General features: G+C 33.9%; 1 protein-coding gene and 1 long non-coding RNA gene across 8 annotated transcripts in view; one reads left to right on the forward strand and one right to left on the reverse strand.

Annotated features, from left to right (window-relative positions):
* Positions 1-12959, forward strand: part of LOC122527588 (protein lap4) — a 45996-nt gene that overhangs the window by 23244 nt on the left and 9793 nt on the right. For 5 of the 7 annotated variants that reach the window (XR_006306371.1, XM_043651908.1, XM_043651910.1 and 2 more), the window contains exons 3-23: positions 5775-5853; positions 5972-6061; positions 6166-6286; positions 6392-6684; positions 6759-6892; positions 6970-7081; positions 7163-7329; positions 7413-7573; positions 7794-7904; positions 7970-8191; positions 8266-8520; positions 8621-8705; positions 9206-9370; positions 9460-9635; positions 9691-9825; positions 9901-10056; positions 10144-10224; positions 10310-11110; positions 12000-12107; positions 12171-12350; positions 12783-12812. Coding sequence is in view for 6 of the 7 variants with exons in the window: in XM_043651908.1 (XP_043507843.1) it covers positions 5775-5853; positions 5972-6061; positions 6166-6286; positions 6392-6684; positions 6759-6892; positions 6970-7081; positions 7163-7329; positions 7413-7573; positions 7794-7904; positions 7970-8191; positions 8266-8520; positions 8621-8705; positions 9206-9370; positions 9460-9635; positions 9691-9825; positions 9901-10056; positions 10144-10224; positions 10310-11110; positions 12000-12107; positions 12171-12350; positions 12783-12812 (3662 nt within the window). In the remaining variant the exon portion in view is untranslated. The remainder of the gene's footprint in view (positions 1-5774; positions 5854-5971; positions 6062-6165; positions 6287-6391; positions 6685-6758; positions 6893-6969; positions 7082-7162; positions 7330-7412; positions 7574-7793; positions 7905-7969; positions 8192-8265; positions 8521-8620; positions 8706-9205; positions 9371-9459; positions 9636-9690; positions 9826-9900; positions 10057-10143; positions 10225-10309; positions 11111-11999; positions 12108-12170; positions 12351-12782; positions 12813-12959) is intronic. The other 2 variants (XM_043651911.1, XM_043651909.1) reach the window with 2 other exon arrangements.
* Positions 6390-8897, reverse strand: LOC122527591. Its single transcript, XR_006306372.1, has 6 exons — positions 8667-8897; positions 8291-8531; positions 8106-8189; positions 6789-7339; positions 6631-6703; positions 6390-6526 (listed from the first exon to the last, which is right to left on the reverse strand). It is a non-coding gene; the product is annotated as an uncharacterized LOC122527591 (long non-coding RNA).

Consider the following 12959-nt stretch of genomic DNA (forward strand, 5'->3'; position numbering starts at 1 on the left):
AAAAAAAAAAAAAAGAAACGCGGAACACACACGGGCCTTAGACCGCGACACGATCTCGTGAAAACTCGTTGCGTGATCATGGAAAAGATAAACCGCGACCGCAACAGGTTCGGGTTCAGGAAACTTGCCCCTTGATTAAACCGCCCACGCACACGCGCGTGTGAACGCGCGCACTTTCATGCGTACAGGTTGTCTCATGGTCCGATTTCTACTGTACTTCTAATACTCAATTTTCCAATATTCTTTTGTCCACCTTTTCTTATCTTATCAATCCTTTCAACCCTTCTACCCCATGCGGTTAGTTATACGTTAATTTAAAATGTATGAGTTAAATGCGTGAGACTAGAAAGAAATGTAGAATTATTTTTATTTATATAATTGAAGTCTGCTAACAAAAATCTTTGACGCGAAAGTATTTTTATTTCCAATTTTCAATAACAGTGAAAGAGTTAAAAAAATCTCAAGAATTTATGTAACATATTTTTCTGCTATTCTGCTTCTTCAGAGCTTCGCAACTTTTAATTCTCCGCTCATGCAAACACGTTATGTATGTGTTAACAGCGAACAATAAAGTTCGTGTAGAATATCGTTGACGACTTATCCATAACAATTGTTCTTAATTATCGGTGATCAAAGTTGCGTGCAGCGTCGCTTCGATCCCGTTGCAAACTTACGTCGCGTTTTTCTACGCTGTTGATTCTAATTTAAATCACATTTTTATTTGTTTTCTTGGCAATAGTAGTTTGTCACTGCGATCTTTCAGAACGGCGCTTCTTACCGGACGAATTGAATATCAAACTTCTGAATTATTATTAATAAAGAACCTGAAATATGGAAAAAAGAAGAAATTTAAAGACTCTCTAAAATATTCTTAAAAATATTACGAACAACAATAAGCGATTAAAATGTATAAAAGATATCTTGAAACATTGTAACAAACCCGTTAAAAATTCATGAAAAGAATATTGAGAACTCTATTATTCTTATTTTCTCTAATAATTAAATGGGGTAATCATATATTACAAGAGAAATGTTCACAAATACATCATTGGGAAAATACGGTGTGGAAATGTGTGTTTTCCTCTCGTTAATCTCTCTGCTCGGACTAGAACGTAATAAAACAATTTCCAGATTCAGATAGTGGATCTGGAATAGTCGAGACTGGTTGACAGTGAAAACTCGTTGCGTGCAAGAAATATAAGTTTATAGCAACAGGTTCGGGTTCAGGAAATCCACCCTATTAATGAAAGGCGTTGCACTCGCGTGTAGGTGCAACGCACGGAGAAGATACTATTGATTGGAATGCAACCAGCCAGCAGATGATTCTTTTTCTTCTCCCCCATCTCGTCATGTGCGAGTTTTCTCCCAACGGGATGGGCGATTACTTTTACGATGGAACGAAATCTAAACGGTCAGGACGAGGAAACACGTACGGACAGGAGAGAAAATAATGTTTTCCGCAATACGTGATCGGTAATTGCAGTAGCTCGATATAACCCGTGACTTGGAACGGAAGGATAATATTTTCGCAGAATTTCAAGTATACTTTCTCAATTTCTATTTTGTTCTATTTCTATTTCTTGATTCGTAGGTGTTCCTGAGAAATAAAATTGTGTCATCAAATGTATGTTATCGAGTTAGATGATCGATTGACCGTGACTGGAATGTAACATCATATTTCCATCATTTTTTTAGTGTTCTTTATGAGTTAACAGCAAACGTAAAATCATTTCTTGTACGGCATTTGTTCCAGATTCTTGAATTTATTAAATGATAATAACCCTTTGCCAGTTTTCTGCCCGGGAAAATGTCTTTAACCTTCGGAAAAACAGAAAAGAATGGGGGATGAATCACCTCTGAGGGTAGGGAAAAATCTAGCTCGCGAACTTTTCAACGAGTTCATTGCGCGTTCACGTGTTGCACGTTATTACATAAGAACTGTAGACCGCGCAGGCGGGCACGACGCTGAGCAACCTGTCACCCTCGTTACCCTTGCCTCATCCTTTATTCTTTTCTTTTTACTGCTCTCCCTTTTTTTTGTTTTCCATTCGAGACGATTTATAAAGACCGGTTGTTCGCGATTATCATCCGATGAGCATGCATCGTGGAAATTTATCCGAGACGAGGAAAAAAAAAAGGGATAAAAAACGGTGTAAACATTGCGCGAGTTTTAATATCAATAAATGTTGGAATCGATGGACACACCAAGGAGATCATTGATTGAACGAGTCGAGGAGATCCCTTTCCTCGCAATTGATCGTTCGATCAATTCCTTCACGTGTGCCACGGATATTACGTAAGGGAGGGAAAAGTCTACGTGCACTGTGTAATCTTTTATCCTCGCCGCGGTATTACTCCTATTCCCTGTTACGTATCCACGCTACAGAAGTGAATATCTCCTCGCGAGATATACACGGTATAAAATTACGCGTCACGAAAGCTTCGGCTGTAAAGGCTGTTTACCCGATTGCATTTTTTTTTTTTTTTTTTTTCATCCCCGAGAGAGACCGAACGCGTAATCCCTTGATGAGCATAAACAGCGTTGTATCGGACGTAGTCCTGGCTATACGCGAGGCTAGCTCCTGATAACGAAGCGATGCAAGCCGGAAGGTGGATCTAAAAATAGGGGGAACAGTTATAGAATGAAATTCGTGGGTTGGAAAAAGACTAGTGTTTGATATTGGTTATAATTAACTCACAGGGCAGAGTTTTATTTTTATCTTTTTCTAGCTTTTTTTTTTATTCCTTTTATCTTTTTTGCTTTGTATTACGTCTTTTATGTCAGAAATTACGGTATACGCACAATGAAGAGGAAAAAAAAGTAATATACTGGTCATATAGAAAGACAGATTTCTGTTCTCCGGTTATAATGAATTCTATTTAGTTGAACTTAGTGCGTGTTCACATGTTAGGTGGCGGCTAGTCGTCCCCACCCTGCGTGCGTTTTACACGGCCTCCGTTGCCTCCTCTTCTTCCAAGGTAAATTGCAAAGGCCGAGGGTGGATATTTCGCGCTATTTATAATGTTTACAGTAGCCGACGCGTTCAGAGAAGAGAGAGGCTATTTTGTGTTATTTACCGGTTGCTTAATTACAAGTTGCCGTGGTCGTTCATAGGCGTGGTTGCGAATCGAACGCGATTTCGCAATTATTGAAAAATCGAGCGATCCTATGGAGAAAAAAAGAGTGTAACTAACCATCGGTCGTGACTGGAAATGATCGCGATAGGGCGTGGTAGGAAACGATTTTACAATTAACGTACGTAATTTTTTTGCAAACATTTTTTTTATTGTTTCGACAAGGGGAAGTGCCATCGTCGGTTTCCGTGGTTAATCCTTACACTATATTACTATTATGCACTTGTTTAAGAAAGAGCACTATGGAAATTATCGAGCATGTATGTAACTACCGACAAAAAGTACTCGTCTCTGTTTCATTGATGGTTGCAACTTATGCCTGTAATGGATGGTATGCTCTGTTCGAATGAGATTATTCCGACGTATTTGCAAGAACGTCGATTCGTTTCAAAAAACACTGTCCGCTACAACCTATAGCCTACCTAGAGCGTATAACATATTTTCTCATCGAGAGTATCTTTTATAACCTGACCTCTATACATTCTGAATCAATCATTCTGTATCACGTGCATGTGAACGCATTAAAAAAAAATAAGAAAAAATTTGCCGTCGTTGGACGCGAGATATTGCGCATGATTGGTCGTCGTCATTGGTCGGCCGCGGAAATGTTCGAAATAGTTCGCGGGACTAGTGCACGACGCATTAAAAATATTCGCGCGCGGACGTATGCATGCGCGTTAATACTGGTGTGTATATAGAGCTGTAATCGTATCGCTCGAGATCAGAGATATTTTAACCACAAAACCCATAAGATGGCGTATCGTTTCCTCGCTCGTACAGCGTGTGTAACCAGACAGAAAGTTATCGATCGATAACGGGTCGCCACATATTCCGATACCATTCAAACTTCAGTCAAGCATATTACGAGGCTCTCTCTTTTGTGCATCCATTCCTCGCTATAAAAGTCCTCAGACGTATACCTTTGTTCACCGATCATTAACATCCTTTCGGGAACAAAGAGATCCGATGAACGAAGGGGCCTATCTCTTCCGTCTGGCGGAATCACGGTTAGTTTGTAATTGTTCCACGTTGCTGTCGTTACGTTTAACTCGCGCGCGCATTGTGCATGCATGCATTTGTGGTACACGTATGCACTTACGTGTGTGTAACGATGTGCTTCGGAATACTTCGGATTTGATTTAAAATGTCGAAGAATTCGAATCATTTCTAACGTGATTCGATGATTAAGGAATAAGTCCTAAGTTTATGCTTTCATGAATGTAGCTGTTAGATCAGCCCTTACAAATGGAAGTATGAGGCTTATATTAGACAGACTAAATTAATATTTAATGAATTTTAATGTTTTGTTTTTTGTAGTAGTGAAATAGTAGATATATTGTAATATATAATAGATATATAGATATTCTAATAGTATAACAGCATAGTAGATAGTATATGTAGATTACAATAGATAAAATAATATAGATCTTGAAATAAATATAATGTCCACTTCTACATGCAACGTGAGTTACTATTCTCCGATATTATCGAGTGTAAAAGTTTACCGTTCTGAAATCCATGTTGTGTTATTATCAAAGTTAAGAAATTATAACATAGAACAGTGGTAACATTATTCTATAGAAGAACAGTTCAGAAATTACATACTTATCGCTAATAAGTCTAAAACAGGCACGAATGATTCTGAAGTTGCAAACCACTATGTTAAAAGTAACTAGCGGTCTTTCAAGGTTCGATTTGCTCGTAAAGTCTATCGGCTCGTTTGCTATGCGATGCACGGTTCTCCATTCCTCTCCTCCTTTTCCTCTGTTTCATCTCTTGACTTGAGAATGCATAATCGTGGTATGATTCATACTACGTTTCGAAAACGTATTCGTTATAATTTGATCTTATTGTATTAACAGTTGTATGAAATGAAGTAAAATAACGTTGTAGAAAGAATTGTTTGAAAAACTTATTTTTATGAAATTCTTGTTATACTTCGTTATGGTATAGTCTAGCTAATCGAGTGTACATACGTAATGACCTTGATGTTACCATTTTTTATATTTTATTTTTGTATGAACAACTGAGACACAAGTAATACATATTAAAATTTTAACAGATTATTCTGTATTTGATACGAATTCTGTACATTATAATACAGAGTTTTTGTGTTTAATTGCTCGATTCGCCGTTCACTTTAATTCATGAAATTCTTCGGCCTTGCAGGGAAAAACAACAGAAAGAATGCGTATACGGTATTATTTCATCAACGACGCAGCATCCTGCATTCTTATGCAATAGCTGTGTTTAGTATAGCGAATTGCGTTTACATTTCACGAATGAATTTGTTATTGGCTAGTAATCGATTTCCTGCAAATTAATTAACCAATTATCATTAAACGATATAATTATACAGTGCGTTGCAATATACATCGAGTGAATGCCTTCTTCAATATGTGTGGTTACGTTTTTGAAATTTTTTAAAATAATCTTCTTGATTTTTTCGTTTCATGCAATTTATTTTTCTTAAATAATTTCTTAATTAATTTTTTTTTCTTTTTCATGTTTAAAGTTTGATCTCTCTATAACAAGAAAAAATATTTCTATAAATCTTTAGACATATACAGATTTTTAATAATTTTTCTCCAAATTAAAAATGCAACATAAGTTTTATTTATTATTCTTTCTCATTTCAGATATACCAGACATTCCTGAGAACATCAAGAATTTACGGGCACTTCAGGTGGCGGATTTCAGCAGTAATCCAATTCCAAGGTCAATAAATTCTCACATTTATCTCTTCTCGTGTAAAGTACTTACATTTCGTTTTAAAAGTTGTTGAAAACATTTATTTAGAATTAAAAAAAAAAAAAAAACGAATTTATCATTGCAGGCTCCCAGCGGGATTTGTGCAATTAAGGAACTTAACTGTTTTAGGACTTAACGATATGTCCCTTACGAATTTACCGCCTGATTTCGGAAGGTAATAGCAACAAGAACTCGCTTTAATTACATTCGAACTTAGGACCGTTTAATTGAATTACATTATGTCTAGTACTAACAAGTTTGTGCATCGATTGTTCGTAGCTTGGAGGCGTTACAATCATTGGAGTTGAGGGAAAATTTGCTCAAATCTTTGCCGGAGTCGCTTTCTCAACTTTATAAATTAGAACGGCTGGATCTTGGTGACAATGACATTGAGATTTTAGTAAGACAAGATATTAAACAAATCATTATAAAAAATATAAGCAAAACAGAAGATTTATTGTTTATTAATATAATATTTGTTATAAATTTGGGACTTCTATTTTAGCCAGCACATATAGGAAAATTACCAGCGTTACAAGAATTATGGTTGGATCATAATCAGTTGCAACACTTACCATCGGAAATCGGAGAACTGAAAACGTTAGCGTGCCTGGACGTATCTGAAAACCGCCTGGAAGATCTTCCAGAGGAAATAGGAGGTTTAGAATCTTTAACAGATTTACATTTATCGCAGAATGTTATTGAAAAATTGCCTGATGGCCTTGGGGAATTAAAAAAACTTACCATTCTTAAAGTCGATCAAAATAGACTTTCCACTCTAAATCCAAATATAGGCAGGTGAGATTAATTTTTCTTTCTATAAAAATTTTGATATTATAAAGGGAATAAAAATTAATATTTATTCGTTGTAGGTGCGAGAATTTACAAGAATTAATTCTTACGGAAAATTTTCTCCTAGAACTGCCTGTAACTATAGGAAAACTTCTTAATCTAAATAATTTAAATGTAGATAGAAATAGTTTACAGTCGCTTCCTACAGAAATCGGTAAGAAAAATATCATTAGGATTACATAGTATAATGATACTAAAAATAAATTTTATCGAATATCTTTTTTTCTATAGGAAATTTAAAACAATTGGGTGTACTGTCTTTAAGAGATAATAAATTGCAATATCTTCCTGCCGAGGTTGGACAATGTACTGCTCTTCATGTGTTGGATGTGTCTGGAAATAGGTATACAATTATTTTAGTTTAAATATCAAATTTTTCTTTAAGTTCTGTTAATGATATTTTTTAATAATATTCATTTTTCAGATTACAATACTTGCCATATTCCTTGATCAATTTGAACTTAAAGGCAGTATGGTTAAGTAAAAATCAAGCACAGCCAATGCTTACTTTTCAGACGGATATTGATGAGGAGACAGGGCAAGAAGTATTAATCTGTTTTCTTTTACCACAATTGGAAATCCATCCAGATGGTTAGTACACCTATCTCACAAAACTATAGTTTGATGTATTTAATTTATAATGTAATTTATACGTGACATAATCTGTTATTTAGATTCAGGAAGACTTGGTATGCTTGGTGGTATGAGAAATGCTGCTCAAGATGGTGAAATACGCGAGCTTGGTAGTAGTGATGATGAAGGTTGGCAAGAAAAAGAAGCATCACGAACGCATTCTGTAAAGTTTACGGATGAACCTCCGGAAACTGATAAGGAGGTGAGCAAGTTGCATATGACGAAATCTTCTACATTTTTGAGATTCGCTACATCTAAATTTAGAGCATTCTCAAGATATTTTATGTGTTGGAAACAATATTATTCTTATGACTCATTATATTAAAATTACAACGAAAAACGAAACAAAAGCCTATTTCTTTCCTAACCATTTATTTTCTTTTCTTAAAATTATGTAAGTATAATGTCTACAATTATTTCAGACACCGTTTGTACGGCAAAATACACCTCATCCCAAAGAATTGAAAGCAAAAGCTCATAAATTATTTAGTAAAGGGAAAAGTGATAGCCGATCAGCATCTACAGAGGAACAAGTAATTATTAATTTAATTTTTTCAAAAATACACACGTGATATTTTTTAACATAAATATTTCTCAGGATGTATCTCAAACATTTGGTTTGGATAAAACTGAGACTGATATATCAACAAAGTCCAATGATTTGACAGCAGACATCACAGAGCAAGAATCATTAAAACCTGAATCAGTAGAAAATGAACAAAAAGAAACTGTACCTGGAATAGTAGCTGATAATGCAGATTTCGAATCTAGCAATGAACCAGAAGTAGCTTCTAATCAATATATTACAGAATCTAGTGCTGTAAGTATTTATGTTAATGATAATTTATTGATTTATTTATTTATTTGTTACTCCGTATTGTAAAAATTATTTAGGATATGGGAACTGAAAGTTCAGTACCTGAATCAAAGGATAGAAATGACAAAGAGGAGGAAGAATCTGAATATGAAGAAACACAAAGACATGTAGAATTTTCTATAATAGAAAGTACTGATTATGATGGTGGTGGTGATTCAAATAGACCAAATAAGCTTCATCGTAGAGATACTCCACATCATTTGAAAAACAAACGAATCCACGCAGTAGATAAAGCAGTAGATAAAGAAAAAGTAGCTTCCATTATTGCACAGGTAATTATTATCTAAAAAAATCATATTTAAGACTAGTTAATAAGCATACATTTGTGTAATTAATTAAAAGAAGTTTTATATAATTTTTAATATGTATTAGGCACTTATGAAGAAAAATGACGAAATCACCACATCCACGTCAGCACCTGCAGAATCCGCAGAAAATTTTGACGCTCAAAGTCAAGGTAAAACATTTGCAAGTAGTATATCACTTTTTCCTTATTACATTTCTTTATATCACTTCTAAATTCATCACTTAAATTGAAGTATAACATTCAAATATTATGTATAAAGTAAAATATTTCAATAGGTAACATATCTCTTCGTCATAAACTATCTTAAATGGCGAGTCTTTCTGAACCTTCTGCTATGTTTGCTTCTTAATCACTGACATTAAACACAATTCAAGATAAGATATACCTTTTTCATTAGCTATCTTATCATTTATTCAGTTATCTATCAAACTCGACATAGCAAATGTTCGTGCGTGGAGAAAAATTGCAAAATGAAAAAATACAATTCAAAATTTAACTGATATTCTATATATTGTGAATAAATGATATTATTAAAAATGCCAAAAAAATATAAATGTTTTGTAAGAGCGAAAAGAAAAAGAACTAAAAGTTAGTAAAATGATTTGTTTACATAATTAAGTATAATGACGCCAATTAAATGTATCGTGTAGGTGCGACTTCTGATGCTGAGCCAACGATAGAAGTACGAGAGGAACAATATGAAATTCATATCGAAAGAACAACAGGTGGTCTTGGTTTATCGATAGCTGGTGGAATCGGTTCAACTCCTTTTAAGGGTGATGATGAAGGCATTTTTATTTCCAGAGTCACGGAAGGTAAAAATTTGAATAAAGAAACCTAACTTTCAATTATAAAACATGTGATTATGAAGTTTCGTAATGTGATATTCTATTTTCTTCTACAGGTGGACCTGCAGATTTAGCAGGTTTAAAAGTGGAGGATAAAGTATTGTCTGTAAATGGTGTTTCAGTTGTAAATGTAGGTCATTATGATGCTGTAGAAGTTTTAAAAGCTTGTGGACGTGTTCTTGTATTAGTAGTTCAAAGAGAAGTTACGAGGATAGTGCCGCCATATGAACAGGTACTATTTTATGAAATGCAAATCATTTAATGATATTAACATTATTATACGTTAGGTATCGTCGAGAAAAGACTCGGTGTGCTCTAGTTTGAGTACTAGTAGAGCCCCAAGTGCGACGTCTCATGTTTCATCTACAGGTTTATCGCATAATTTAGAAAATGGTGATGCTTTACCTCATGATGTTATTAAGGTATATATTTTTTAATAAGCACGTTATATATAATGTAAATAAAAGCATAAAATTAAAAATTTCTATTTCATTAAGTCTAAGAAAATTCCTGAACCTATATCTTCAACGAAGGTGGGCAATGAACCAATGGTATCTGTTCTTGTTCATACGACATTAATACGGGACCAAAATGGACTTGGATTTAGTATTGCTGGTGGGGAAGGTTCCCCACCATTTAAAGACAATAGTGATGTAAGAATTTTAATTTATGAAATTATTCTCGATGCTTATTTCTTTCATTAATTATACTTAACATCTTTTTTCAAATATAATGTTTAGGCAATATATATTTCAAGAATAACTGACGGTGGTGTGGCACAAAAAGATGGTAAATTATTAGTAGGAGACAAAGTAATATCTGTAAGTCTAGCATTATAATATACTGGAATATTATTCCATATTACTTTGATTTTTTTGTTTTCCGTATAATAAAATTATTTTATAGATTAATGGAGTTGAAATGAGAGGAGCTAAGCACGAACAAGCAGTTGCTTTACTAACAGGCTTGGAAAGATTTGTTCGATTAGTGGTCGAACGTGAAATTCCACTTTCGCAAGCAAATGCCGCCACAGTCTTAACGCCTTCAGAAAAATCACCACGAGTGATAGGTGCACCTAGACCATATACAGGATTGTATAATGCTAACAGTTACATAGCAAATAGGCCAAGTTACACTGGATATCGACGTTCTATCGATACTGATAGAACTTTATCGCCAAGTCCCACTTCGAAAACGCCTCCACCTATGAAAATTGAAACTACCGAATTGCCGAAAATGAATGGTGTTACAGAATCAGGAAATGTTACGAATATTTCTTCGATATCGCCAAGCCCAACAAATAGTCAACCACATCCACAACCTGCTCCCAGGCATAGCATTTCGCAACCAACAATTACACCCACGACAACTGCAAGCTCAACGCCCACATCTTCTACAGAACCTAGGTCAACCTCACCCCAGGAGGACATACAGGTATCGAAGCCTATCACCAACGAAGAATTTCAGGCTATGATTCCTGCTCATTTCCTTCGTCCTCCTACTTCCTCACCATCGCCAGATTCCCACCAAGGCCCTATCGTGACAGTGACAATAAAGCAGCCTGATAATTTACCTGGAGATGTCAATTTTCCTCCGGCTCCTACTACACTTGGTAAAGTTACTGAGACCATCACAAAGAGCACTCTCACCGAGACCGTCGTAACTAGGGTGACTGAAAATCAATTGGTACCACCAGTAATTATTGAGGTATGTGCTTGGTAGCTAGATGCACGGATTATATTGCACATACGGTTTAAAGAAAGTTATAAAAATTCTTGCTAAAAAACGAAAAAGTATTGTTTATCCTTTTCAATTTACGCGAGCGATAATAAAAAAAGAAATTTCGTAATTTTTAAATGTTATGATTATAATTATTTTTTCTTTAATACGGGAATAGTTTGCACTTTTTAATATTTTAGGTAAAATTTAAGTATTTAGTATTCGTAATGTATTAACTTATTTCCATGCTTGGATAATAATCACAATTCCACTAAATTATTTTATAATATTCTTACGTATAAATTTTAATATTTAATATAATATTTCGTTAAATATATTCCAGTGCAGTCAATTGAAATTATCTTTAGAATAACTATAATTTGGGAAATGGTGGTCAAATGGTTTTTTGCTCCTTGTGCATGTTTAATTAAAAAATGAATTGTAACATTATTATTTTGAGGAAAACAATTCAAATATTATCATTTATATTTACATGTTTTGTTTTCATGATGAATTATATTTCATTGCATGCCTATGTATTTGAAATTGATTGTCATTGGTTTGATTCAGTAAATATAATTTTTCTGTGTGTGCATTATCAAACCATATCTAAAAGTATTTGATAGGAATTGGTTATATGGAATGTTATATTATTTTAACCTCGGGTGCTTATTCTCTGGCATGGAAATAGGTAAGTAATATATAAGTTAAATATATTTTTTTATCAAATTATGTGCATCCTTCATTATTATTATAAAATTCCATTTTTCATTCTTATATCCACAGCGTTACATTTTTAAGATAATTTACTCATATAATTTAAACAAACTGAAAATTTTATATATTCGAATTTTTGACAATTAATATTCATTTTTAGGACGTAATTCTTGTAAAAGAAGGGTCCCTGGGATTCAGTATTATCGGTGGTACGGATCATTCGTGTACTCCATTTGGTGCAAAAGAACCTGGAATTTTTATATCTCATGTAAGTTTTTTTTACATTATTTTTAATACTGAAAATTTATATATTTTTTTGTACAAATACTAGGTTGTGCCTGGTGGTATAGCCGCAAAATCTGGTAAATTAAGAATGGGTGATAGAATACTAAAGGTAAATGGTACTGATGTAACAAAAGCTACTCATCAAGAGGCTGTGATGGAACTTTTGCGACCAGGCGATCAAATAGTGCTTACTGTTCAACATGATCCACTACCAGAAAATTATCAGGTAAACTATGTATAATTTAATTATTACTGCTTGTTAGTTACTGCACATATATAGAGAATTTTTGCTTCTTAATTATAAAATAGCTTTTTCAATAAAACACGCTTATAGAAATATAACTTTACAAATCACAAACTCACAATGAATATTTTGTCACGCTTAATTTTCAAAACTTTACAATACATATTTAAATTTAGTGTCGAAGCAAAACCGTCCATATTATATTCCAACGTATTAAAAATTGGTAAACATTTAAATATACACATAAAAGAATACTAATAATAGAATAGAATAGGATTAGTTCATTGATACTTAATGCATTATGTTCACCAGTGAAAAGCTTATTATCTGCAAATAGTAGCACTCAAGTGCTTCACTTATAATCGTTTTGTTATGGCATTTCCTAATGCTATTATTTATAATTTGTCCAACAAGCTGGTCGAAATAGAGTACATCCCTGTGACAGTAAGTACTCCATTGATTTGACCTCTTACTGTTTATTTGTGAATACCACGCTTATCCCTCTGTTAAGGCTGCAAGTAAGCTCAGCACCGAATCACGAGCAATTGTTTTCTGCCTAGGCTGAGATTATATAGAATTTAAAACTTTTTT

The sequence above is a fragment of the Frieseomelitta varia genome, unplaced genomic scaffold, assembly GCF_011392965.1.
Source record: "Frieseomelitta varia isolate USP_RPSP 00005682 unplaced genomic scaffold, Fvar_1.2 scaffold_227, whole genome shotgun sequence".
NCBI lineage: Eukaryota > Metazoa > Arthropoda > Insecta > Hymenoptera > Apidae > Frieseomelitta > Frieseomelitta varia.